Source organism: Balaenoptera musculus, chromosome 5, assembly GCF_009873245.2.
Source record: "Balaenoptera musculus isolate JJ_BM4_2016_0621 chromosome 5, mBalMus1.pri.v3, whole genome shotgun sequence".
NCBI classification, from domain to species: Eukaryota; Metazoa; Chordata; class Mammalia; order Artiodactyla; family Balaenopteridae; genus Balaenoptera; species Balaenoptera musculus.
Window position 1 is genome coordinate 52,594,692 of NC_045789.1, and position 26,410 is coordinate 52,621,101.

Genomic DNA, 26,410 nt, shown 5'->3' on the forward strand with positions numbered 1-26,410 from the left:
TTTGACAATAAGTATGTTTCACTGTCCCTCTACACATGTGTTTCTAAGCTCATCAAATTCATCTATTTGTTCTCTGGCAAAGTTCAAATACAAAAAATTGCAAGGGAATGAATTTTAGTATTTACTTCCCTGTACTCAAAAGTACTTCGTAGCAGTCCCAGTGGGGCTGGAACAACCGCAAAGGAAAATCATGCCCCATTATCCTCTCCACCTTCCCAAAAAAGGGGCACAACCAACAAACCCGAAATAATACAGAACCACACTGAAGCGCAGAGAGTACTGTGGGTGCTCTCAAATGACAGCCTTGCTCTCTTCCTAGCCAGGTCTCACACGTACCCAGGCTTGGGAATCCAACAGCTTGAATTCCAATCTGAGATCCATCACTGAGTATTAGTTATCTAATCTGGTACAGCATTTACCTCTGGAAAATGATAAAGATGTCCGTGATTAGCTTAGGACAAATAACCTTCTGGCACTAGGCGCTGATAACCCAAAGAAGAGTTAATGTGAACTACACTAAGAAAGTCACACGTTAAAGTAAAAGCTCCGTTCAAAAATGGTCCAGAAAGGGCTTCCCTGGTGGCGCAGTGGTTGAGAATCTGCCTGCCAATGCAGGCGACACGGGTTCGAGCCCTGGTCTGGGAAGATCCCACATGCCCGGAGCGACTGGGCCCGTGAGCCACAATTACTGAGCCTGCGCGTCTGGAGCCTGTGCTCCGCAGCAAGAGAGGCCGCGATAGCGAGAGGCCCGCGCACCGCGATGAAGAGTGGCCCCCGCTTGCCACAACTGGAGAAAGCCCTCGCACAGAAACGAAGATCCAACACAGCCATAAATAAATAAATAAAAATTAAAAAAAAAAAAAAAAAAAAAAAAAAAAAAAAAAAAAAAAAAAGTCCAGAAAAAGCTCACCAACAGAGAGGAAAGACAGTAAGTAGTAAGGCACTGTGATTAATGACAGGGCACTAAAGCGGACTCCAGTGACAGGAGTACTAGGGAGTTGGGAAGAAACTGAAAGCAGACCTGAAATCAGAAGGAGAAAGCTGATTTTAGGGAGAGCACATTACGGTCAGCTCAGAGGAAACATGTAGCTCTTCTATGGTTTCATTACGGATTGAGGTGCAAATGGAACTCTGCTGGTACTTCTCTCCCAGATTTCGGATTTTATAAAATCTCAGAGGCAAGTGGGTAAAACTTACCTTGTAAGGGTGACTAGCCAGACTATTCCCGGAGCAGAACAACAAGAAGGGATGAACCTTGTCCGAAGAACTTTGTCGGGCAGGCTTCTGAGATGGTAGTAAAAGCTATAACCTCTTCACTTTGAGACGTTCACAAAGACCGCCTTGTGCACACGTAATCACAACTCAGAGAACCTGACTATGAGGCTAACCGGGTTGGTGGCAACAGATATTCCAATAATCTCACTGAGGGCAGATTACAAAAGGAGGAGTGCCAGAGCGAAATCAAAGAACAACACGATTCTGTAAAACAGGGAATCCTAGCAACTCAGGTTTTATTTTCTGAACACAGGAAAGGAATAAATCAAATGCTGTACTAAATGCACCTAAGTCTAAATGCTGTGGGTCACCCTTGTGCACTGCATGCAGCATTTAGACAGCTCTGAAAACAAAGCATGCCAAAAAATAAACCCTGACCTGTGACCTGGAAAAACTCAAAATGTTTACTAGAAATATTAAAAAAATTATAGTGGAAATTGAATCTAAAGCAGTAGCTCCACTTTTAGGCTATTTCGCCTATTCATGGATGTGGGAAACTCTGTCATGGAAGGTACTTAACTCTGAGTTAGAAAGATAGATGATTGCACATCTACAGTTTTCATTAAGCTTTTTTCTTTAAAGAAAAAAAATAACATTGTTTCCTGATTATAGTAATATATCCTCTTGTAGAATATTTGGAAGACATAATGAAGTATGAAGACTATAAAAATCATCTGTAGTTCCACTATCCAGAGAAAACCACTTTTTTACATTTTTGCTACATTTCCTTTCACTTGTGTGTACGTCTACCTATATTTAAATCAAATTGTGGCAACTAAGACCCAATGCAGCCAAAAAAAAAAAAAAAAAAAAAAACTGTGACCACAGTGTATATGTGGCTTGGGAGACAGCTTTTAAAACTTACTATATTTTAAAAAATACCCTCTGCCATTAAATATTCTTCCACAACACCATTAGTGTTTGTTGTATTGATGTTCTACAATTTATTGAACAATTTTCCTGTTAGGTTATTTAAGTTGCATTTAAAGTTTTGCTACTATAAATCATAATACAGTGATAAATATATATACCTATATATTTTGCCTTTATCTCTGATTATTTCCTTAGGATAGATATCTGGTAAAACCACTGGAACTTAATTTTTCAAGGCTCCTGATTCACACCGATAAAGTGATTTCCAAAAAGGCTGTACCAATATATATCCTACTAGCAGAGCCCTATCTGAGCCTTCCCACACTTTCATCAGCACTGAATATTATTCATAGATATTTTAAACAACAACAACAAATTATTTGTTGTACTAAACTTCCATTTTTGAAATAAGATACAGTGAGTCTATAATATGAGATAAATGATTTTTAAAAATTTAAAATACCCAGAAACCATAAGTTATGTGTAATGGAGGGAAGGTATTCCAATAATCTTTTCATAATCTTTTCTTTTAAAAGTGATTATTTTCTGGGGTTATGAGACATTAATGAGTTCACCTAAAGTGTGTTAGATAGCTACAATAAACAGTACACAGTAATATAAGGCCTTCTGAAGGATGCAAAAGAAAAGTTTTACCCTAAAGAACTTTCTGTATAATCTCATAAAGTATGAATCACATAGGTTAAAATAAATCACTGGAGAATGATTTCAAGTGCATTCAGTCAAGTGACACAGACAGTATCCAACGATTCAGGAGATGAAGGATATTGGACTTGTTAGAGAAGGTTCACTGATGAACCCTTTCCTAATTTAATGTCAGCACAGAGAATCTAAAGCGGGAATAGTATAACAACAAGAATAATCAGGGTTTCGGCAAAGTGCAGAATCACAGCCTGGTTGAAGTAGGTAAGCATTGAAAAGGAGTTTGAAAAAACATTTGATAAGTAAAATTACCCAAAAGAAGGGCATGGGAATAGTTAACTAAAGAATAAGGATTCAACGTCATTACTGTTTCAGACAATCCATAATCATGAACATTACTGCTACCACAAACAGCTTTCCACGTCATTTTGCACATCTACTTGAGAAGCATTTTAAATTTAGCACATAGAGGTGCTGCCTGCCCACCAGGTCAGTTTCAGCAGTGTGCCATTTTTACTGTTTCGCAGCATCTGCACAACTATGTAAATATTTTTATGGACTTTATAAAAATGGGTGGAAAGAGGAAAAAAAAAACCCAAGTGGATAAAATGCTAAGGTATCCAATTTAATTGATGGCAATCACCAAGCCTGCCCCAACTGGCATGCTTTTGGACTCATTTGGATGCTCACTGGACATAAGCTGGTCAATGCCACGTTCAATTGTGTACAAAAGTACTGGAAATATGTCACCAGAGACTGGGAGGAAGATGTTCTTTATGACACGCAGGTCTATTGTTGGACGTACACTCACTGAATTGTGGTGTAGGTGAGCTGCATGTGGGTTGGATGGAGGCTCCAACACTTACTACATCTCTGAATCTGTCCATTTGTAAAATGGGGATAACAGTACCTAGGCTCAAAGGGTTTTGTAAGGATTAAATGAGATAATGCATATATATTACTTAGAGGAAACAGTTCCTGGCACAAAGTAGCTGCTCAATAAAACATAGCATCTCTTCTTGCTACACCACCACCACCACTACCACCTTTTCAGGAATATTCTATCTACATTCAATATAAAGGTTTCCTGAAACAGGCTCTTGTACAAGAATGAAAAGTTTACTTTCTTGAAGACTCATTTGGCAATTTTATAAAGAATGAATCAGTATAGGAAGAGAAATGGTTTGGAGAAAAGCTAAAAGTAGGTGTAGGAATCTGGATGTGACATAATTAGACCCTGGTAGTTGCGGAAACTAAAATGAAAGACAAAATTAAGCTTCTGTTGTGGAACGGAGCACATATATCCCTCTTTTATGGCCTAACACATACAGCACTATTTGTTTAATCATAGCAGAAAACTACAATAGCCAGATGCCTTAAATCTGGTTTATATAATTTCATACATATATATTTCATACATTGGCTCGTGTACCATGGCACTGCAGTGATTGCCATTTTACTTGTTGAACTACCCTACCTCCCACTTGTCAATAAGCTCAGAAAATACGGAGGAGCGGGCTTATTCACTGTGCTGTACCTCAGGACCTAGCATAGTGTGGAGCATAAATTATAGGTGGGGTACTTAAATGTACATTGAATTAAGGGCCGAGGTTCTGATCTTATGATAAAAACTGTGTTTTTTACACACTGCTTTTTTTCTTTGGGGGTTCTAACAGACCCTAAGGATTTTTCCCCTAGAAAGAAAAAAAGCACAGATGTAAAATTTTATATATAATGTTTTGAATCATAGTTCCCAGATTTAGAAGCCCTGCACTAGACTGTAGTGAATTCATGCTATGAAGTTTCTTGGTAAACAGCCATTTGGCTTCCCCTGACAAAATGCCCACTGGGACATGCACTTGTTTCATTAAAACATATGCAGGTCCCAGGCAGGATGGGGTTTTACTAGTGTGCAGTGATATTAATGAGTAAAAGTATGTTAGTAAATGTCAATGGAGTTATCTCAGCACCAGACACTATCCACAGTCACTGGATAACAAACATTTTCCATTTCATCTTCAGGGGATTTTTCCTTATTATATCAGTAGCGTATTCCCTATTGAATGGAAAAACCTGATCCTAAATCTACAGCCATACTGTCCTTTGGGAAGTGTGGTCACTCTAAGTGTTATCTGGCTTTGAATTCCATGTGCAGTTCCTAAGGAACAGGATTGTCCTTTAGCAACTAAGTAGTTCACACTTGCTTTACAGCAGCCTCTGACATCTTCGTTTCATCTCTTTTCCTTGACTGTGAATTCATTGAGGGCAAGGGACACCATTTCTTAGTCTCTAGAACTGGACTTTGCATCAAGGGATGCCCAATAAATATTTCTGACCAACTGACAGACCAAAACACACTCCTTGCATGTGGTGCAGTATCATTACTACACTCACAGATGTTACATATAAGCTATCTCTTTATACATTACAGTATAAGTGCCAGATACTCTAAATGAACACTAAAGCAAAATGAAACTACCAGGGGAAAACTGCAGAGGTATGCAGTAACAGCATGTCTGAAGTCGGCCATCACATACAGTTCTCTATAGTAACACTAAAATCAAAGACTTGAGCAGAGATTCTCTCCTCAATGTGTCTGCTCAATGTATCATTTCTTCATAGTCTGCCTCTTATTATCTGTATTTGAGAAGGATATTTTCCAAGTTAAAAAAAATAATTCAGGGGCTTCCCTGGTGGCACAGTGGTTGAGAATCTGCCTGCCAATGCAGGGAACATGGGTTCGAGCCCTGGTCTGGGAAGATCCCACATGCCGCGGAGCAACGGGGCCGTGAGCCACAACTACTGAGCCTGCGCGTCTGGAGCCTGTGCTCCGCAACAAGAGAGGCCGCGATAGTGAAGAGGCCCGCGCACCGCGATGAAGAGTGGCCCCCGCTCGCCACAACTAGAGAAAGCCCTCGCACAGAGATGAGGACCCAACATAGCAATCAATCAATCAATCAATCAATAAAAAAAAAAGACTCATTTCCTCCTCTTCCCCTTTAAAAAAAATTTAATAATTCAAAGCTTATAGTTGTCTTTATAACCAAATGGTATATTTTACTGCACTAAACCGATCATCTGTGTTTCACCTCTCATTGCCAGATTCCTCTTCTTTAAAAGAAGGTTAATAGGAAAACAAGTATTTCTTGATAACTGCGTTTTATCTTTAACCGATTATTTTCTCGTTTATATGAATTTAAGCTACTAACCTTTAGTCTGTCTGGTAAACAACTAGTTTAGACTACTCCAGAAGGTTAGATATAAAAACAGAAATACACACTAAAATGGCAATAGATTTAAGAATGGGGCTTAAACTGTTGCAGCTCAAACCACTGCTCCATGAATTACTATTACACAAATAACTAAATTTATAGGGCACCTTACATTAATTATCTCATTTAATCCTCCTAACCTACTATCTGGTAGGTACCACTCCTAACTACTTGCTATACCCGAGCTTGGCCAGCTCACTATGTACTGTCTGAAACGTCCCCTCCAACCCCTACCCGCCACGGTGTCAGCCTGGTGATCGTCTAGTGATCACACAAGGTTGAGCCCAGCCCAAGTGTCACTTACTGGATGAAGCCTTTGCTGAACCTTCTCCTTACAATTAAAGATTTGGAGATTTGCTCCAGGTTTTTAAAAAAAAAAGCGTATTAAAAGAAATGAGAGAAAGATCACCTCCTTGACCACCAATAAGCACTGAAATAATTGAGTTTTTATTCCCACGTATTTATGAGTTAAGCTAGGCAGAAATTCTAGGTCCAGGCCTACACTTTGGACAGCACAGTGAAGGAAGGAACTCTGTTTTCAGAAAACAAAAGTTGGAAACCACCATGCTTGTAGTGCTGAGGCCACAAAGTTAGTCTATATTATTCTCTTAAGAGGATACATTATGCTTTTGCCCGTTTTCTCTTGTGGGAGTCAGAGGGCCCCAATGCAGGATTTGCGTGGTCAGATGTCTGAAGTATTCTCTGAATAATCCTGTGCCTGGGCACCAGGTGCTCCATTTTGTCAACACAGAAAGATTCCCATTATCACTGGCCTGGTGATCACCACTTAAAGGTTAGTAGCTAAATTAAGCTTAACTATTGTCACTAGCATCAATATTAAAGCAGACATTTCTTTGGTTCAAATGACTGTTTAGACATCCAGAGTTAGCCAGTGGAGCAAGGAAATAAAATCCCTGTATTTTATTTACCTGGTTTCCTAGATCACGAAGCCTATAGATGTTTTCCTGGGTCTGGACTTTCTTTTATTACTTCTAGTGCTAATCATTTGAAATTGTTGCTTCTTTTACCCAATTTAAGGCAGAATTCCAAAATTCATTTGTTAGCATTTCTCTATTTTCCTCCACACCCTCCATAGTTGATTCTAAGGTGTTGGGAACTTCCTATTTGTCTGTTTCCCTTAGTCTAAGGATGTGCCACTTAAGCTTAGGTTGCAGCCCTCATCCATTTTCCATCACGTATTTCTCCATATTGAATTCAAACAGCACCACTACAAATGCTTATGTGAACCAAACAGGTCACTTTTGCTCACTCACAGGAATCTTGCTCAAAAAACAAATATGTATTCAAGTTATTAAATTTGTTAAAAGTTATTTTGAGACACTGACACACTAAATTTTATAATTAAGGGAATATTTGATATTGCATGACTTTCAAAATGAATATTTTTTAAAACAAAATATGCAAACTGAGGCATTTGCTAAAAGACTTCTTGGTAGCCTTCTAAAAATGTACTTTTCTTCCCTAAAGATTTTTAAAGCTTTGGAGGCTGTTCTGAACAGTACTGGCATTGTATGCAGTTCTAGCTGATGTCTTCTAACCCCTGTGCACATTCTGAAACTTAGAGCCAAAGGAAGCTGTCCAGCTGACAAACCAATTGTTAAAAGATGCAAAGGGCCTTAAAAACTACTTAAACATTGCCCTTAAAGACACACCCAAATGACTGCTTTGTGTTGTGATGTTAACCCTCTCTAAAAGTGTCTAACTGGGAAAATAAAATCCTTTTCAGACACAAAGGGTGAAATCTGAGTCATGATAAGATTGCGATGACGCTAGGTCAAGGGAAAGGAATCACTTTTCCTAACCCAATTGCTAAGTGCAGTTCACCTTGTGCCCTCTATCCTGCAGTATGTCTAAACATTAGGCAGATTTTATGAAGAATTTTTATTCCCATACGTGAGCATTTCTGTCTTCATTATTTTAAGGGTAGAGAATAAACACTAGCTAAGAGGTCACTACATAAAAATACAAAACAATTTGACTCAAATTATGACTCATGTTAAATTCTCTTCCTTACTGTATTAAGAGAATTTAGGGGTAGAAGATGAAACGCTCTCACAATTTAGAAAAGGTTCTGGGAGAAAGTCACAAGTCAAGAACCACAAAGGTTTCAAAGGTACTGACAGTGGAAATTTCAAATGGGTCATCATAGATACCACAAATAAGTTATAAAAAGCAATGACCAATGGGTTCCATGGGAAGGAATTACCTTATCAATCATGCTTTTTTAAGGCATTGTGCTTTTTTAAGACACCATATTCATTAAATAAGCACTGAATGTAAAATTGCTTTCTCATCTAACCTTATAATCTATATTATTAAAGAAAAAAAATGTTTGACCAAATATTTTCTAGATATCATAGCCTGTTTAACATTATATCCTGACGATAGGATACCCTTCATGAGCGTTTCAACTATATCACGTACAACCCTATAATTATGGTCATCCTTTTTTATCTTTATTAAGAATCACTACAATTTCTATAATATTTTAGCATCTAATCAGAATTAATAGCTTTTTCATTGTTGATTAGGGTCAGATGTGATAAGTGACCTCAAACGTTCTTTTTAGAGGCTTCAAGACAAAGAACTCTAAACAAGCACCAGCATCTTTTGAAAGGATACCTCAGGGGGCAGGGAAAAATTATTTTTCCCAGTAAAGTAGAGAAGGGGAGCTGGTGGTAGGTAAGGATGAAAGGTTTTCAGGCTTGTTAATAGTTTACAGCATGGGTTCTTCCTGCCTCTCCCTGACCCTCCCCGCCCGAGTAACAATGGGGATGCTGGTGAGATACTAGTGGATGGGTTCTGACCATACCTTCGTGGGTAGGCTCTGGGTCAGGTGTAAGTGAGATGTCATCCAGCTCTCGCAGGCAGAGCCATTCTCCATCCATAGACACTCGGAATTTGCAAAGGTAGATGGTCTCCATAGCAGCCTGTGTGATCTTGTCAGTGGTGGGGGTCGGCATATCGGTGGGAGGCGTCAGAGCCGACATGATGACTCAGCTGAGACCACAACACACACACACACACACACACACACACACACACAAACCCCACAAAAATAATTAAAGCCTCCTCAACAAAAACCCCAAATCCAAAGCTCTGCAACAAAGCTCTCAAGAAACGGGGTGGGGGAGGTTAAAAAAAAAACACACCTTATGGTTTAAGAACCAACTGTTCAAGATAAACAATTCTACACTATCTCTTCTCATAGACAGCTCCTACCACCTGGCAAAATAAGATGATGCTTGTCTTCTTCCAGCTTCTCTCTTGTTATCTTCCCTTCCCTACCTCCTTCTTTTTCAGCTGAGCCAGAGGCTTCAAATCCTGCACAGCCGATGCTACCTTAGCTGGCTTTGAAAAACTGGCCTCTGTATGAGTAAGTGAAAAATCCTCCTTCTGTGTGCAGGAAAAAAAAAAAGTACAAAAAAAAAAAAAAAAAAAAACGAACAAAAAATAAACCAATATTTTCGATTTAGCTTAAAAAAAATCCTGAACTGCAGAAATCACTTCCAGGATCTGCTCAGAGGAGCTGGGATGCTGAGTTCTGATAGGATTGGTCGTGCGCAGTAAGCAGGGTGTTGACCAAAATGGCTGACTAATGAACTGAACTGAAAATTCAGGCTCATGTGACCAGCTGCTCTGAACGTAGTGCGAGCAATTCCCAGGATGCTTTATAGATGCTGCTGATGCAGGGAGAGCAATTAGGCTGCTAGCTCTCATCCTGCACAACCCACTTCCAGACTATGCTAGTCAAACTGTGATCAGACATAACACAATGCACATATCCTCATCAATTCCCCTCTCTGTGGGATAAAAGGGCTGGATAACAGGAAGACAATTGATACTGGGTAATACTGCACAGCAAAGATGGTAAAAGAGGTAGTTAGATTACTTTAACAAGCACATAATTCACCTCTTTTTTCCTTATATACTTAGCTATCAAAATTCTTTGCTCTGCTAAAGGTGGTGTTTTAAGAAAAACTAAAGCAGATTTTCCATTTAAATATCATACTCTCAGGCATTCATAATTTCCTTCTCCAAAGTACAAAGACCTAACTTTTTAGACAGGACAGAAGTGCAAGAAAAATAAACTTGAAGTGAAAAAAGTAAAATCCTTCCTGATTAATGGCAATTTCCCCCTCCCTCTTTTGATATTGCTGTATTTACCAAGTTTCTGCATTAGATTAGTTTCTAGTATCTTAAAAATTCTCCCATCCTGGAACATGCTAAGGGCACATTATCCAGTTCTCTTAAACCAATCAACCAGTTTACCCACTCACCACATATCTATATTATCCAATGAGACCTCTATGCCTTGGTAGCAAGAAGTTAGGCACTTGCTTTCTGAGCTACATAAATAACAAGGAAATAAGGGATGACAAAGATTTTCTTTGAAAACGTTTTGGATGATTGAAAACAAGTTTTTGTTTGTTTGTTTTTTGTTTGTTTTTACTTAACGGTCTGGTTTTTAGGAGGAGCACAAAACTTCAAGAAATATGCCCCAAGATGATTAATCGTGTTCTAGGATTTCTTATCAGAGGGATATCTAAAAACTGAAAGAAAAATTTCTCCTTATTATTAAAATTTCATAAATTAAAAAAAAATATTTATTTATTTATTTTTGGCTGCGTTGGGTCTTCGTTGCTGTGCACGGGCTTTCTCTAGTTGCAGCGAGCAGGGGCTACTCTTCACTGCAGTGCACAGGCTTCTCATTGCGGTGGCTTCTCTTGTTGCAGAGCACAGGCTCTAGGTGCGCGGGCTTCAGTAGTTGTGGTGCACGGGCTCAGTAGTTGTGGTGCACGGGCTTAGCTGCTCTGTGGCATGTGGGATCTTCACGGACCAGGGCTCGAACCTGTGTCCCCTGCATTGGCAGGTGGATTCTTAACCACTGTGCCACCAGGGAAGCACAAGTGTTTTATATATATATATATATATATATATATATATATATCTGAATCATTTTGCTGTACACCTGAAACTAACACAACATTGTAAATAACTATAATTCAATAAAACAAATTTTTCTAAAGTAAATGAAAATGAAAGCCATACTGGAATAAAGTGTTTACAGCAAATACAAAAAAATTCATAAATGCTTCCATCCTAATTTGAGATTGAACTCAGAAAAAATGCTAAGAACCAGATTCTGTAGGTAAACAGGTATTTTCATATTGTTAGAGGGAAGGCAATCTGGTACAATCTAAGAATACATATACGTATATGCTTATTTATAATTAGGAAGAAAATCAGCAAGTTACTAAGGAAAATAAAATATTCCAACTAGGTTTACTCATTTCTATTTAAATCTCTTCCAACATTATTCTACATCTGGACCAGAGCTATTCATTCATTCATTCATTCAGTAAATATTCACTGAGAGTACTCCATGTGCCAGGCACTGGGCATGCAGCAGTAAGACAAGATCACTTCTTCAAGGAAGCAGAGTTTACATATCCAAATACTGAATATAAGTCTTTATTTAACACATTCACATTTAATTACAATGCAATTCCTTTCTAGCCAGACATCTTTATAGATTAAAACTTAAAGGGGGATAGTTTATAGTTTCACTTTAAGCCATGTAATACTTCAAAACACAGTTAAGCAGTCATTAAAATCTTTAAAATTACACTGAATAGTTCCTGGAACCACAATACCAAAGAGCCCTGGCTATCTGTACATATGACATCAAGACTCTAGGTCACTGATACATTCTTAAAATATAGAACTGTGAATAGGTGAATTAATCTGAATGCTCTGGGATTGCCTGTGTCCACCAACATCTGAATTCAGCCTGTCACAAACCATGATGGACAATCTTCCCACCAACCAAACAATAAGCATTTACTTAACCCTGAACAGGAGATCTGGATTGATTACAACGTACTAGCACAACAAGAACATCTAGGTCAATAAGCACAGAAACTTGATTAACATTCCTTCCAAAGGTCCTTCTCTCCAGGTAGATGACACAAGGAAGGAAGCCCAAAGCAACTAAAACTTTTGCCAAGGAGAGAAAAACCTGTCTGCACTGGTTACCCTTGAATTTCCCATACCTATCAGTTTGAGGAGGTATTAGCAGTTATTTCAGAAATAAGAACTGTGGGTGGGCAGGAAAACCTGTACTTTTACCCAGTTATACCTGTTTGCAGGTAAACACTCTTGAGTCTTCAACATGACAGTACTCATTGTTCTGTTCATAAGCAATGAATTTACTATGAAAACACGCACTAAATAGAGGACTAATAAAAATAATTTTAAATATTGCTTGGTAATGTTTTTACATTTGGGTCTTTACTATGTAAACATATTAGCTTAGAATATAAAGGCAATATTAAGTCATCAGTAAGACATACAAACCTTGAACTTTTTTCTCATAATCTTTTTTCATAAACACACTACTTATAAGCTGTATTGAACTATTTTCTCATTTGATTCCACTTGAGAATAACTGCATATATTTGTAAAAGAGTTGTGAGGAGGTCTGGGGTACAGTTTGTGGCCCTAAAACAGAATTAACAAGGCTATGTGAAGTTCAAATCCAAGATAATGATCTGAACAATACTATGTTCTAACTGCTTACCCAGCATGAATTTTCCACATTACGGTTGATTCAAAGCAAATGAGATTCACTTTTCAAAGTTAGTAGTTACATTCCTTTAAAGTATATTTACTCAGCTACTATTATAAGACAAAGGCTGATTTGTCACACCCAATGTCCCTGTTATACGATGTGGAAAAATTATTACTACTTAAGGTAGTATCATTTATTGAATTTTTATTTTCTGTTAGGTGCTTTGTAAATATCATATCAAATCCTCACAAGAATCCTGCAAAGTTGGGACTTTCCTGGTGGCGCAGTGGTTAAGAATCCGTCTGCCAATGCAGGGGACACAGGTTCGAGCCCTGGTCCGGGAAGATCCCACATGCCGAGGAGCAACTAAGCCCGTGTACCACAACTACTAAGCCTGCGGTCTGGATCCCGCGAGCCACAACTCCTGAAGCCCACGAGCCACAACTACTGAGGCCCGCGCGCCTAGAGCCCATGCTCCACAACAAGAGAAGCCACTGCAATGAGAAACCCGTGCACCGCAATGAAGAGTAGCCCCTGCTCGCCGCAACTAGAGAAGGCCTGTGCACAGCAACGAAGACCCAATGCAGCCAAAAACAAAGAAAGAATACTGCAAAGTAGGTATTGATATTCCCTCTTTACATTCAAGGAAACCAAAGTTGAGCCACATAACTGGCCCAAGATCACAAGATTAGCAAGTGGCAGATCCGGGATCCCCAGCTGCTTCTAGAATGCCCCTGAAGTCCATTATTTTCTTCTATACTTTGCAGCTTCAGCACTCCACCCCAAGGATTAAATTTTACTCAGGGAAAATAAAAGAAAACAAAACAAAAGCAAAAACAAAGTAACACAGGCAAGGTCCTCTTGAAATTTCCTAAACAGTTATTTCAACAAAGTTAAGATTTGAAGCAGAGAAAAATTTTAACCGCTTTCATACTTTACACCTTAATGTTTCACAAACCATATATTCCACTTAGTCACCTTTATACATCTAGTTTACGTTTTTAATAAGTGGGCATTTTCTTTTCTTTCTTTCTTTTTTATTTTGGCCAAGCAGCAAGGCTTGCAGGATCTTAGCTCGCTGACCAGGGATCAAACCCAGGTCCCAGCAGTGAAAGTGCTGCATCCTAACCATTGAACGCCAGGGAATTCCCAAGTGGGCATTTTCTGAGAAGCTGAGAATTCAGCATGTATCTTTCTGCTTGTGCTGGCGAAGGGTAAACCAAATTCTTCCTGACTATCGTGAAGGATGTCACTTGCTTAACTGTACCATTGAAAAAACCATCTTACCGAGTTCCCGCCACATTTACTTATCCGGGTGGACGTATTAAGAACACCAGATACATTTAGAAGTGTTAAAAGATAAATGAAGTGGGGGGGGGGAACTATTTTCTAAAATGACTCATTTCAGAACTTCTTTAAATAACAAACTTCTATGCCTAATTTTAATTCTTAAAAAAATCCACCAATACCCATGAAACCATTGCCCAACTGGAGAAACAGACCAGTGTCTTACATTTACATGCTCCTTCTCTGTTCTGAATTCCTGCCTCCCCTTTTGAGGCAGCTACTTCTGAATTTTGTGTAAATCACTGTCTTATTTTAAAAATATTATTACAAATACACGGATGCCTAAATAATATTTTAGCTTGTTTTTTTTTTTTTAACTGTAGCGAAAAGGGTTTCATACTGTATATAACCTAAGCCTTTCACTCAAAACTGCATTTTCTAAGATTTATCCACATTGTAGTGTGTAGCTTGTACTTTATCCTTTGGGCTGCTGTGTTACAAGGTAATAGTCCATCGTATGTATAGCAATTTTTGATCTATTTTCATGCTGGTGAGCATTTGGGTTATTTCTAATTTTTTCGTTTTAAATGATATTATTTAGATACTTTTCAGAAACAGATTTCTGGTAGGTATGCCAATTCTTCTTCAACAGGTTTGAGGGTAAGAGACCACTTCACTTACTTCTTTTACAGTTAGCTGACTCCTCCTATTACTTAATTCCTATTCTGCACACAATAGTGGTTCTTAAAATTTGTCAACTTGTGCAACTACATCAGTTTGTAAAGCTCACAAGTCTGTTTCCCAAGGCCTCCTGGGTCATGGTTTTACAATTTAAGAAGAAAAGTCTTATCCCCTCCCCCCAATTTCACTAGTTGCTGTTAGCACAAAAGGGTTCCCTTGATGAATTATCATCATGATGCCATCTGGGAAAGTCCAGATGTTTCTGCTAAATTATAAGATGATTCAATTGAAAGATCATGACTTTGTCACATGCTCCAGTCCTCCCTCTCACTTCCTTCCCTCTCCCACACAAAGATCTATTATATCTACCTCTAATGTTGAGATTGCTACAAGTTTAGGTTTATACACTTGGCAGGCTCAGTATTACTTTGTAGATATTCCAAGGAAGATAATATATACTATGAGTATACCTGAGAAGCTGAGTTATGATTGCTAAAAACACCACCAGGACTATTACATTGCATAATATTTTTCTTGTAAAATTAACGAGCATAAGACTGAAAATAACTCCTACCTTAATAACTAAAATGGATCTCATGGCTACGTGGCAGTGGGTAATAATTTACAGATGTAAAGCTACCAACTACTTAGTAGACAATCTTGGGAAACTTATCCTCCGCTTGTCTCAATTTATTCAGCTATAAAAATGGAACTAAATAACTAGCTTCACAAAGATCACAGGCTCCATGAGAAGAACTCTGCCTGTTTTACACACCATTACACACCTGCTTAAAATAATACCTACCAAATACCAGATACTCCATAGATACTTGTTGGTATAGATATGTAACTCTAAAGCACTCTATATTCTTGCAATGATATATTTCCACCCTACTGTTTCACTTCAACCATGAAACCCCCCAAGTTCTAGAAAATCAAGCTATATTTATGCCCCAACAAACATGTCATTCTAACACAGGCTTTATTCATTTATACACAACAGATTCAATGATTTAACATGTATAAAGCACCTATTATGTCTAGCCTCTATGGATATGAAGGAAGAACAAGGCAATAGACAAGAAACAGGAAATTATAGGTGTTTAAGAAATTCCTAAATCCCTGTCACACACATGGCTATTCAGTGTTGCTTACATACCTAACTATTTTCTCTATCACACTGGTGGCTTGTGAATTTCACATTCATTCATTTTTAGCAAATAGGGCTTTATTGGGTAGAACAAGGAACTAGAGGGTTACTGCTGCCTAAAGAGGAACCTCCAGTTTAGGATGTGATTCCAGTTATGGGAGGTGGTGAAGGAGGCTGAGAGCATGTGGACTCAAGCCAGAATGCCCACAGTCAATCCTAGGTCCATCACTTACAAGCTGAGTGCTTGTTTCTGCGCCTGTCTCTTCACTGACAAAATGGCGATACTCATATTAACTACTTCAGAGTTAGATGAAGTAATGAAAGTAAAATGCTCAACATGGCACTTTACACAAAGTAAGCAGTCAGTAAATGGCAGCCATTATCATCATTTTAATATGTGATTCTGTCATCGAGAGTACTGGGAAAAAACCCAAAAACCCTATCAATCACAAGAAATGAAAGTCAGTAAGGATGAATGTTCAAGGGACTAAGGTAGAGGAAAGTAAAAAAGGCGATCTGAGTAAAGGGTATGCTGGGGCATCACTTGGGACTTGAGAAAGGAAGAGGAGAGAGGGGTCGGAATTTTACCAAGCCTTCATAACAGGTGACCAGATTTCCTAAGTTCATAAAAAAGGCAGGGGAAGCAGATAAATGTCTGTGGACAGTCCGCAAACAGATTCTAAAATTAGAGAGAAAAACCATATTCTTAAAGGCAATATGCTGAAACAATTTCTCCCGCTTTCTACATGCCTTTTGCTGTCACAGTCTGCTAATCTCTCCTTTCCTTACGGATCATGAGGTTTCAGACTTTCCCGCCTCTGCCCCACCATCCAGGCCACTCCCTCTGACACATGCTGAGTGTCATGTCCATTCCGTATGGAGCAAGTCTAGAACCAGACACTCACTAAGATGGGTTGTGCAAAGAGGAATATCATCTTGGCCCAGCAGCCCTCGATTCCTGATCTGTTATGTTTTAGAAAGACTATGAACTTCTCACAATTATTCAAACATAGCTACAGTAGAGGGCATGACAGTATTGATAGGTACCCTCTCAAGTGCCACTGCTTTTGTAACTCTAAAAGCATTTCTTTTCACGTAATTTCAAACCAATTCTTTATGCTTACGGTATACTACTAACTTCCCAAAATAAATTTTAAAGCTCATACTTGAGCCACTTTGCACTGTAGGAAGACATTATAATGTTAATAAGGTTTGTGTAGAAATGTAACAGTTGTGATGTTCTGCAAAGTTCATTAAAATGGGATTCTACTTTTATTTATGATGGCTACAGGTTACTTATTGTGTAATGATAGAGAAGCAGCATATCTTTTATTCAACTTGTTTAATTATTTAAGGAATTTTCAAAAATATTAGCCAATAAGGAATTATCATTATTTCATCCAGTTAATTTGGCTAAACTCTCATCATCATCCACTTAGACTTTTTACTACCTATAACATACACTAGAAAAATATGTTCTCAGCTTCTTGACAAAATTTTACCTGTTTAACACATAGGTTTCTGTTAAAAGTCAAACAAAAAAGGGAAAAGATGAGAGACAAAATACAGTCAGGTGAACATGTTTTGAAGCCAATCCTATTCTTCCAGTCTGAAAAGCTGCTTTGTTTGCCACCTTTCCTCTGCTGTCTCTCCCACCCAGGAACTTTTTTACTGCCCTCTACCCAAACTGGTTTCTTTAAGGCCTTGGTGAGGGAGTATACAGTGATTAACAACATGAGCTTTGGATACTCAGACTATTCAGGAATATGAATTCATTCTCTGTCCTTCAGTTAAAAAAAAAAGCAATATATACAAATATTGAATTATTATGTTGTATACCTGAAACTAACACAATATGTCAATTATGGTAACCAGGGGGGACCGTTGAGGGGAAAGGCTAGTTAGGGAGTTTGGGTTTGACAGGTACACACTGCTATATTTAAAATGGATAGTCAACAGGGACCTACTGTATACCACAGGGAACTCTGCTCAATATTCTGTAATAACCTAAATAGGAAAAGAATTCGAAAAAGAATAGATACATGTATATGTATAACTGAATCACTTTGCTGTTCACCTGAAACTAATACAACATTGTTAATCAACTATACTCCAATATAAAATAATAATTTAAAAAATATGTCAATTATATATCAATAAAAACAAAAAACAAATAAACAAAAAACACTTCTGGGGACAGGGCCAGAAATCTGTGTTAACAAGACCTCCAGGTGATTCTGATGTGTACTAAAGTTTGAGATAAGACTTTTCCTTAAACCAAAGAATCTATATCTCCAGAATATAATCTTCTAAATCCAACATTACTCTATCAGAATTTATTTTATAATAGCTTAGATATCACTAAAAGACTGTATCAAATACTCTGATGAAAAACATATGTTGCACCTACCTATATGAATTCTATATGAACTACTCCTCTTCCCCATTTTTTTCTTTTCACCTTTCATTGTTAAATGAATAGTTTTATGCACTGGCTCTTCCATCTAATGGAAATTCTAAGAAAAATCTCTTATAAATATAACCCCCCAAATTGATAAGTACTGATACATGTGAAGTTTGTGCCTCCTTGCCTAGAACATAAAAATATTCTATAAATGTAGCCACTAAGTACCATTACTATCTTACTAGTCACATTCTTTATTCATAATTGTTTGGGTTACAGAACTATAGTAAAATTTCTGTTATCTAATGAAGAACCTTTTAGGATCCTCAAGTATCCAGAATGAAGCTAAGATGAGAACTAAGAAAAAAGAAAACTGAAAGAATGAACCCATGGACGGAGCTCTGACCGCCACAGCAACAGTCAGCTCTACCCACCACCAGAGCCTCCCATCAAGCCCCTGAGATAGCCTCAACCACCAGAGGGCAGACAGCAGAAGCAAGAAAAACTACAATCCTGCAGCATGTGGAACAAAAACCACATTTACAGAAAGATAGACAAGATGAAAAGGCAGAGGGCTATGTACCAGATGAAGGAACAAGAAAAACCCCCAGAAAAACAACTAAATGACATGGAGATAGGCAACCTTCCAGAAAAAGAATTCAGAATAATGATAGTGAAGATGATCCAGGACCTTGGAATAAGAATGGAGGCAAAGATTGAGAAGATGCAAGAAATGATTAACAAAGACCTAGAAGAATTACAGAACAAACAAACAGAGATGACCAATACAATAACTGAAATGAAAACTACACTAGAAGGAATCAATAGCAGAATAACTGAGGCAGAAGAACGGATAAGTGACCTGGAAGACAGAATGGTGGAATTCACTGCTGCGGAACAGACTAAAGAAGAAGAATGAAAAGAAATGAAGACAGCCTAAGAGACCTCTGGGACAACATTAAACGCAACAACATTCGCATTATAGGGGTCCCAGAAGGAGAAGAGAGAGAGAAAGGACCAGAGAAAATATTTGAAGAGATTATAGTCAAAAACTTCCCTAACATGGGAAAGGAAATAGCCACCCAAGTCCAGGAAGCGCAGTGAGTCCCATACAGGATAAACCCAAGGAGAAACATGCCGAGACACATAGTAATCAAAGTGGCAAAAATTAAAGACAAAGAAAAATTATTGAAAGCAGCAAGGGAAAAACGACAAATAACATACAAGGGAACTCCCATAAGGTTAACAGCTGATTTCTCAGCAGAAACTCTACAAGCCAGAAGGGAGTGGCATGATATACTTAATGTGATGAAAGGGAAGAACCTACAACCAAGATTACTCTACCCGGCAAGGATCTCATTTAGATTTGATGGAGAAATCAAAAGCTTTACAAACAAGCAAAAGCTAAGAGAATTCAGCACCAACAAACCAGCTCTACAACAAATGCTAAAGGAACTTCTCTAAGTGGGAAACACAAGAGAAGAAAAGGACCGACAAAAACAAACACAAAACAATTAAGAAAATGGTCATAGGAACATACATATTGATAATGACCTTAAACGTGAATGGATTAAATGCTCCAACCAAAAGACACAGGCTTGCTGAATGGATACAAAAACAAGACCCATATATATGCTGTCTACAAGAGACCCACTTTAGACCTAGGGACACATACAGACTGAAAGTGAGGGGATGGAAAAAGATATTCCATGCAAATGGAAATCAAAAGAAAGCTGGAGTAGCAATACTCATATCAGATAAAATGGACTTTAAAATAAAGAATGTTACAAGAGACAAGGGGAAGGACACTACATAATGATCAAGGGATCAATCCAAGAAGAAGATATAACAGTTATAGACATATATGCACCCAACATAGGAGCACCTCAATACATAAGGCAACTGCTAACAGCTATAAAAGAGGAAATTGACAGTAACACAATAATAGTGGGGGACTTTAACACCTCACTTACACTAATGGACAGATCATCCAAAATGAAAATAAATAAGGAAACAGAAGCTTTAAATGACACAATAGACCAGATGGATTTAATTGATATTTATAGGACATTCCATCCAAAAACAGCAGATTACACGTTCTTCTCAAGTGCGCACGGAACATTCTCTAGGATAGATCACATCTTGGGTTACAAATCAAGCCTCAGTAAATTTAAGAAAACTGAAATCATATCAAGCATCTTTTCTGACCACAACGCTATGAGATTAGAAATGAATTACAGGGAAAAAAACATAAAAAACACAAACACATGGAGGCTAAACAATACATTACTAAATAACCAAGAGATCACTGAAGAAATCAAAGAGGAAATCAAAAAATACCTAAAGACAAATGACAATGAAAACACGACGACCCAAAACCTATGGGATGCAGCAAAAGCAGTTCTAAGAGGGAAGTTTATAGCTATACAAGCCTACCTCAAGAAACAAGAAAAATCTCAAGTAAACAATCTAACCTTACACCTAAAGAAACTAGAGAAAGAAGAACAAACAAAACCCAAAGTTAGCAGAAGGAAAGAAATCATAAAGATCAGAGCAGAAATAAATGAAATAGAAACAAAGAAAACAATAGCAAAGATCAATAAAACTAAAAGCTGGTTCTTTGAGAAGATAAACAAAATTGATAAGCCATTAGCCAGACTCATCAAGAAAAAGAGGGAGAAGACTCAAATCAATAAAATCAGAAAAGAAAGAGGAGAAGTTATGACACCACAGAAATACAAAGCATCCTAAGAGACTACTACAAGCAACTCTATGCCAATAAAATGGACAACCTGGAAGAAATGGACAGATTCTTAGAAAAGCACAACCTGCCGAGACTGAACCAGGAAGGAATAGAAAATATGAACAGACCAATCACAAGCACTGAAATTGAAACTGTGATTAAAAACCTTCCAACAAACAAAAGCCCAGGACTAGATGGCTTCACAGGCGAATTCTATCAAACATTTAGAGAAGAGCTAACACCTATACTTCTCAAACTCTTCCAAAATATAGCAGAGGGAGGAACACTCCCAAACTCATTCTAGGAGGCCACCATCACCCGGATACCAAAACCAGACAAAGATGTCACAAAGAAAGAAAACTACAGGCCAATATCACTGATGAACATAGATGCAAAAATCCTCAACAAAATACTAGCAAACAGAATCCAACAGCACATTAAAAGGATCATACACCATGATCAAGTGGGGTTTATCCCAGGAATGCAAGGATTCTTCAATATACGCAAATCAATCAACGTGATACACCATATGAACAAATTGAAGGAGAAAAACCATATGATCATCTCAATAGATGCAGAGAAAGCTTTTGACAAAATTCAACACCCATTTATGATAAAAACTCTCCAGAAAGTGGGCATAGAGGTAACCTACCTCAACATAATAAAGGCCATATACGAAAAACCCATGGCAAACATCATTCTCAATGGTGAAAAACTGGAAGCATTTCCTCTAAGATCAGGAACGAGACAAGGATGTCCACTCTCACCACTCTTATTCAACATAGTTCTGGAAGTCCTAGCCACGGCAATCAGAGAAGAAAAAGAAATAAAAGGAATACAAATTGGAAAAGAAGAAGTAAAACTGTCACTGTTCGCAGATGACATGATACTATACATAGAGAATCCTAAAACTGCCACCAGAAAACTGCTAGAGCTAATTAATGAATTTGGTAAAGTTGCAGGATACAAAATTAATGCACAGAAATCTCTTGCGTTCCTATACACTAATGATGAAAAATCTGAAAGAGAAATTATGGAAACACTTCCATTTACCATTGCAACAAAAAGAATAAAATACCTAGGAATAAACCTACCTAGGGAGACAAAAGACCTGTATGCAGAAAACTATAAGACACTGATGAAAGAAATTAAAGATGATACCAACAGGTGGAGAGATATACCATGTTCTTGGATTGGAAGAATCAATATTGTGAAAATGACTATACTACCCAAAGCAATCTACAGAGTCAATGCAATCCCTATCAAATTACCAATGGCATTTTTTTGGAACTAGAACAAAAAATCTTAAAATTTGTATGGAGACACAAAAGACCCCGAATAGCCAAAGCAGTCTTGAGGGAAAAAAACGGAGCTGGAGGAATCAGACTCCCTGACTTCAGACTATACTACAAAGCTACAGTAATCAAGACAATATGGTACTGGCACAAAAACAGAAACATAGATCAATGGAACAAGATAGAAAGCTCAGAGATTAACCCACGCACCTATGGTCAACTAATCTATGACAAAGGAGGCAAAGATATACAATGGAGAAAAGACAGTCTCTTCAATAAGTGGTGCTGGGAAAACTGGACAGTTACATGTAAAAGAATGAAATTAGAATACTCCCTAACACCATACACAAAAATAAACTCAAAATGGATTAGAGACCTAAATGTAAGACTGGACACTATAAAACTCTTAGAGGAAAACATAGGAGGAACACTCTTTGACATCAATCACAGCAAGATCTTTTTTGATCCACCTCCTAGAGTAATGGAAATAAAAACAAAAATAAACAAATGGGACCTAATGAAACTTAAAAGCTTTTGCACAGCAAAGGAAACCATAAACAAGACGAAAAGACAACCCTCAGAATGGGAGAAAATATTTGCAAACGAATCAACGGACAAAGGATTAATCTCCAAAATATATAAACAGCTCATTCAGCTCAATATTAAAGAACCAAACAACCCAATCCAAAAATGGGCAGAAGACCTAAATAGACGTTTCTCCAAAGAAGACATATAGACGACCACGAAGCAGATGAAAAGATGCTCAACATCACTAATTATTAGAGAAATGCAAATCAAAACTACAATGAGGTATCACCTCACACCAGTTAGAATGGGCATCATCAGAAAATCTACAAACAACAAATGCTGGAGAGGGTGTGGAGAAAAGGGAACCCTCTTGCACTGTTGGTGCATGTAAATTGATACAGCCACTATGGAGAACAATATGGAGGTTCCTTAAAAAACTAAAAATAGAATTACCGTATGACCCAGCAATCCCACTACTGGGCATATACCCAGAGAAAACCGTAATTCAAAAAGACACATGCACCCCAATGTTCACTGCAGCACTATTTACAATAGCCAGGTCATGGAAGCAACCTAAATGCCCATCAACAGACGAATGGATAAAGAAGTTGTGGTACATATATACAATGGAATATTACTCAGCCATAAAAAGGAACGAACTTGAGTCATTTGTTGAGACGTGGATGGATCTAGAGACTGTCATACAGAGTGAAGTAAGTCAGAAAGAGAAAAACAAATATCGTATATTAACGCATGTATGTGGAACCTAGAAAAATGGTACAGATGAACTGGGTTGCAGGGCAGAAGTTGACACACAGATGTAGAGAACAAACGTATGGACACCAAGGGGGGAAAACTGCGGTGGGGTGGGGATGGTGGTGTGCTGAATTGGGCGATTGGGATTGACATGTATAAAGTGATGTGTATAAAACTGATGACTGATTAAAAAAAAAAAATCAGCAATGAGGGACTTCCCTGGTGGCGCAATGGTTAAGACTCCATGCTCCCAATGCAGGGGCCCGGGTTGGATCCCTGGTCAGGGAGCTAGATCCCACATGCATGCCACAGCTGGGAGTTCGCATGCCGCAACTAAGGAGCCTGCCTGCCACAACTAAGACCTGGCACAACCAAATAAATAAATAAATAAATATTTTTAAAAATCCAAAAAAAAAAAAAAAAAAAGAATGAACCCATGATTATCAATAGCAGAGCAGCCAAAACAAAGACTCAAAAATTACATCTAATATTCTGAAACTATTGCTTTGTCAATAAGAGGCATGACAGGACTTTTTGATAATGCCAGGCCAGAAGAGTAGGTAAAACAAAAGAAAGCAGGCAGAAGAGAAGCGGAGAAATTGGCTGGGAAGACAAACTGTTGACAGTTTAGGCAGCAGTGGTGATAAAAGCAAAATCAGGAAGGCAAGAAGCAGACAGCAGGCTTAGTCATGAGGTAGGAAATGGGGGCATGACCCAGCTCCCAGGACCTTAGATGCTCAGGATCCCAGGTCACTTCAGCTGCGTGTGGAAAAGGACCCACCTGCATTTAGATGCTCTTAAGGGCTAAACTGCAGGTCTCTGGTAGTCACTAATCTACAATTACACACCGAAGATGCTACGTTTCTGAGGGTTTTCCCCCCTTTTCTTATGGGCCTTTACATCTGCCATTTGACAAAACAGCATTTAATGGATCAGAAAGTGGCTCTTTGCATTCTGAACACAGCTGGAAAAGAGCTGATGGCTGATAGATTTGTGAATCACAGTACTGTGAAAGAAGGCACTGCTCTACATTAATTATAACAAAAGGCTGTCTTCTAAAAAGTCACACATCAAGCTAAAACCTACTAATGTGAGGTGAATGCTGAAAACTTTTTGGTTCTGGGCTTCCCTGGTGGCGCAGTGGTTGAGAGTCTGCCTGCCAATGCAGGGGCCACGGGTTCGAGCCCTGGTCTGGGAAGATCCCACATGCCGCAGAGCAACTGGGCCCGTGAGCCACAATTACTGAGCCTGCGTGTCTGGAGCCTGTGCTCCGCAACAAGAGAGGCCGCGATAGTGAGAGGCCCGCACACCGCGATGAGGAGTGGCCCCCGCTTGCCACAACTAGAGAAAGCCCTCGCACAGAAACGAAGACCCAACACAGCCATAAATAAATAAATAAATAAATTAAAAACAAAAAAAAAAACTTTTTGGTTCTGATGGTTCAACCCTTCCCCTGCACACCTCCCAGTTTTGAGCAGATGCCTCTACATTTACAAATCCCAAAAAAGTGACTTTTGTCTTTTCAAAGTTTGAAAAGCATACAGCAGATGAACTGATTAATGTGTATTCAACTCCTAATCAGGTATAATGTTTTCCAGAGTACTATTAAACAATGAAAAAAGAAGAAAGAGAGAGACATAATAATAGAAATACCCATGGAGAGTAAAGTCAATGAATACATACATACACATACAAATAATGTATATACGCACATATACCTATATAATACATACATATCTTTCTACTGTAGGTGTGTGTATGAAACTGTGAACATAAAATTGATTTTCTCCTCTTAAATACACATTCCTGGGTTTATATGTAAATGAGAGCACTCTTTCCCCACATCATGGACTCTTAAAGAGCATCCATGAGAAACAGTGAATGCTTCTAGAAGCCTCATTCTCTGCACTTTCCAGGGCTCAACCAGGGCATTCACTGTTAAGTATACTCAACTTTGACGTGGGTAGTCACTGTAACGTTTCCAGTTCTTCCCAAGGCCTTTTTCCCCCTTCTTTCTATTCCTTTCCTAGCTCTCCTCCTATCTCAAAACAGCACATACAAATACAGAAAGAAAGCTGCTGCTTTGTAAGTGGACTTCTTTTTGTACACTGATGTATTCGGGAGAGAAAAGACAAGGGCAGAGATGTGGGCTATTTGTATGGCATTGCTTTAAACATAAATGCTTGTGGTAGCTCTGGGAGTTGAAAGAGGAAAAGAACTGTCAATAGGAGCTGATCACTGTGCAAATGGCAGGGGTGCCTCTTCCCTCCAACACCAAGGAGAAGCCATCTCTTGTCCATTCTGTCCACTCACAAGACGACTTCTAAAGTTAGGATGGAAAAGGAAGGCATTAAGTGTTACTGAGCAAGGGCTGGTGTGCCCTTGGCACAGAAAGCCAAACTCTGATAGCAGGTGTTTGCGGCAAAGTAAGGGTTTATTCGCAGGGCGCCAAGCAAGTAGAATGGGCAGCTCATGCTCAAAAGACCCGAACTCCCGGATGGCTTTCAGGCAAGGGTTTTTAAAGACAGTTTTAGAGGAGAGGGTCGTAGGATGCGTGATCAGCTCGTGGACCTTCTTCTGATTGGTTGGTGGTGAGGTAACAGGCTGATGTTTCAGGAATCTCAAACTTCTGGTTCCAACCAGTCTGGGGTCTACCTTGCTTGTGGTCAGCATGTACTGGCCATCGTCCACCTGGATGGGGGTCTTAGTCTCTACAGGGCAACTCAAAGATATGCATCAGATTGTTAGCTATATCCCTTCAGGAGAAACCAGGAGTCCTGTGACGCTACCGTCCTCTTCACTGACTGCTTGCATCTGCTCTTTGGAACTCAGGGAAGGCCTAGGAGTCTAAAGCCTTTTTTTCTACAAACAAGAAACGGGACTTTTGTGCT

The 26,410-nt window shown here is 38.6% G+C and overlaps 1 protein-coding gene across 11 annotated transcripts in view; it reads right to left on the reverse strand.

The window, feature by feature from the left end:
• RUFY3 (RUN and FYVE domain containing 3) overlaps positions 1-26,410 on the reverse strand; it is a 90,029-nt gene that overhangs the window by 59,094 nt on the left and 4,525 nt on the right. The window contains exons 1-2 of one of the 11 annotated variants that reach the window (XM_036852170.1): positions 9,254-9,709; positions 8,914-9,101 (exon numbers count right to left, since the gene is read on the reverse strand). The exons of 5 other annotated variants lie outside the window; for them this stretch is intronic. In XM_036852170.1, coding sequence (XP_036708065.1) covers positions 8,914-9,091 — 178 coding nt within the window. In that variant the 5' untranslated portion in view covers positions 9,092-9,101; positions 9,254-9,709. Of the gene's footprint in view, positions 1-1,197; positions 1,319-8,913; positions 9,743-26,410 lie in introns of those variants that run through there. 5 more of the 11 variants (XM_036852169.1, XM_036852171.1, XM_036852173.1 and 2 more) reach the window with 5 other exon arrangements.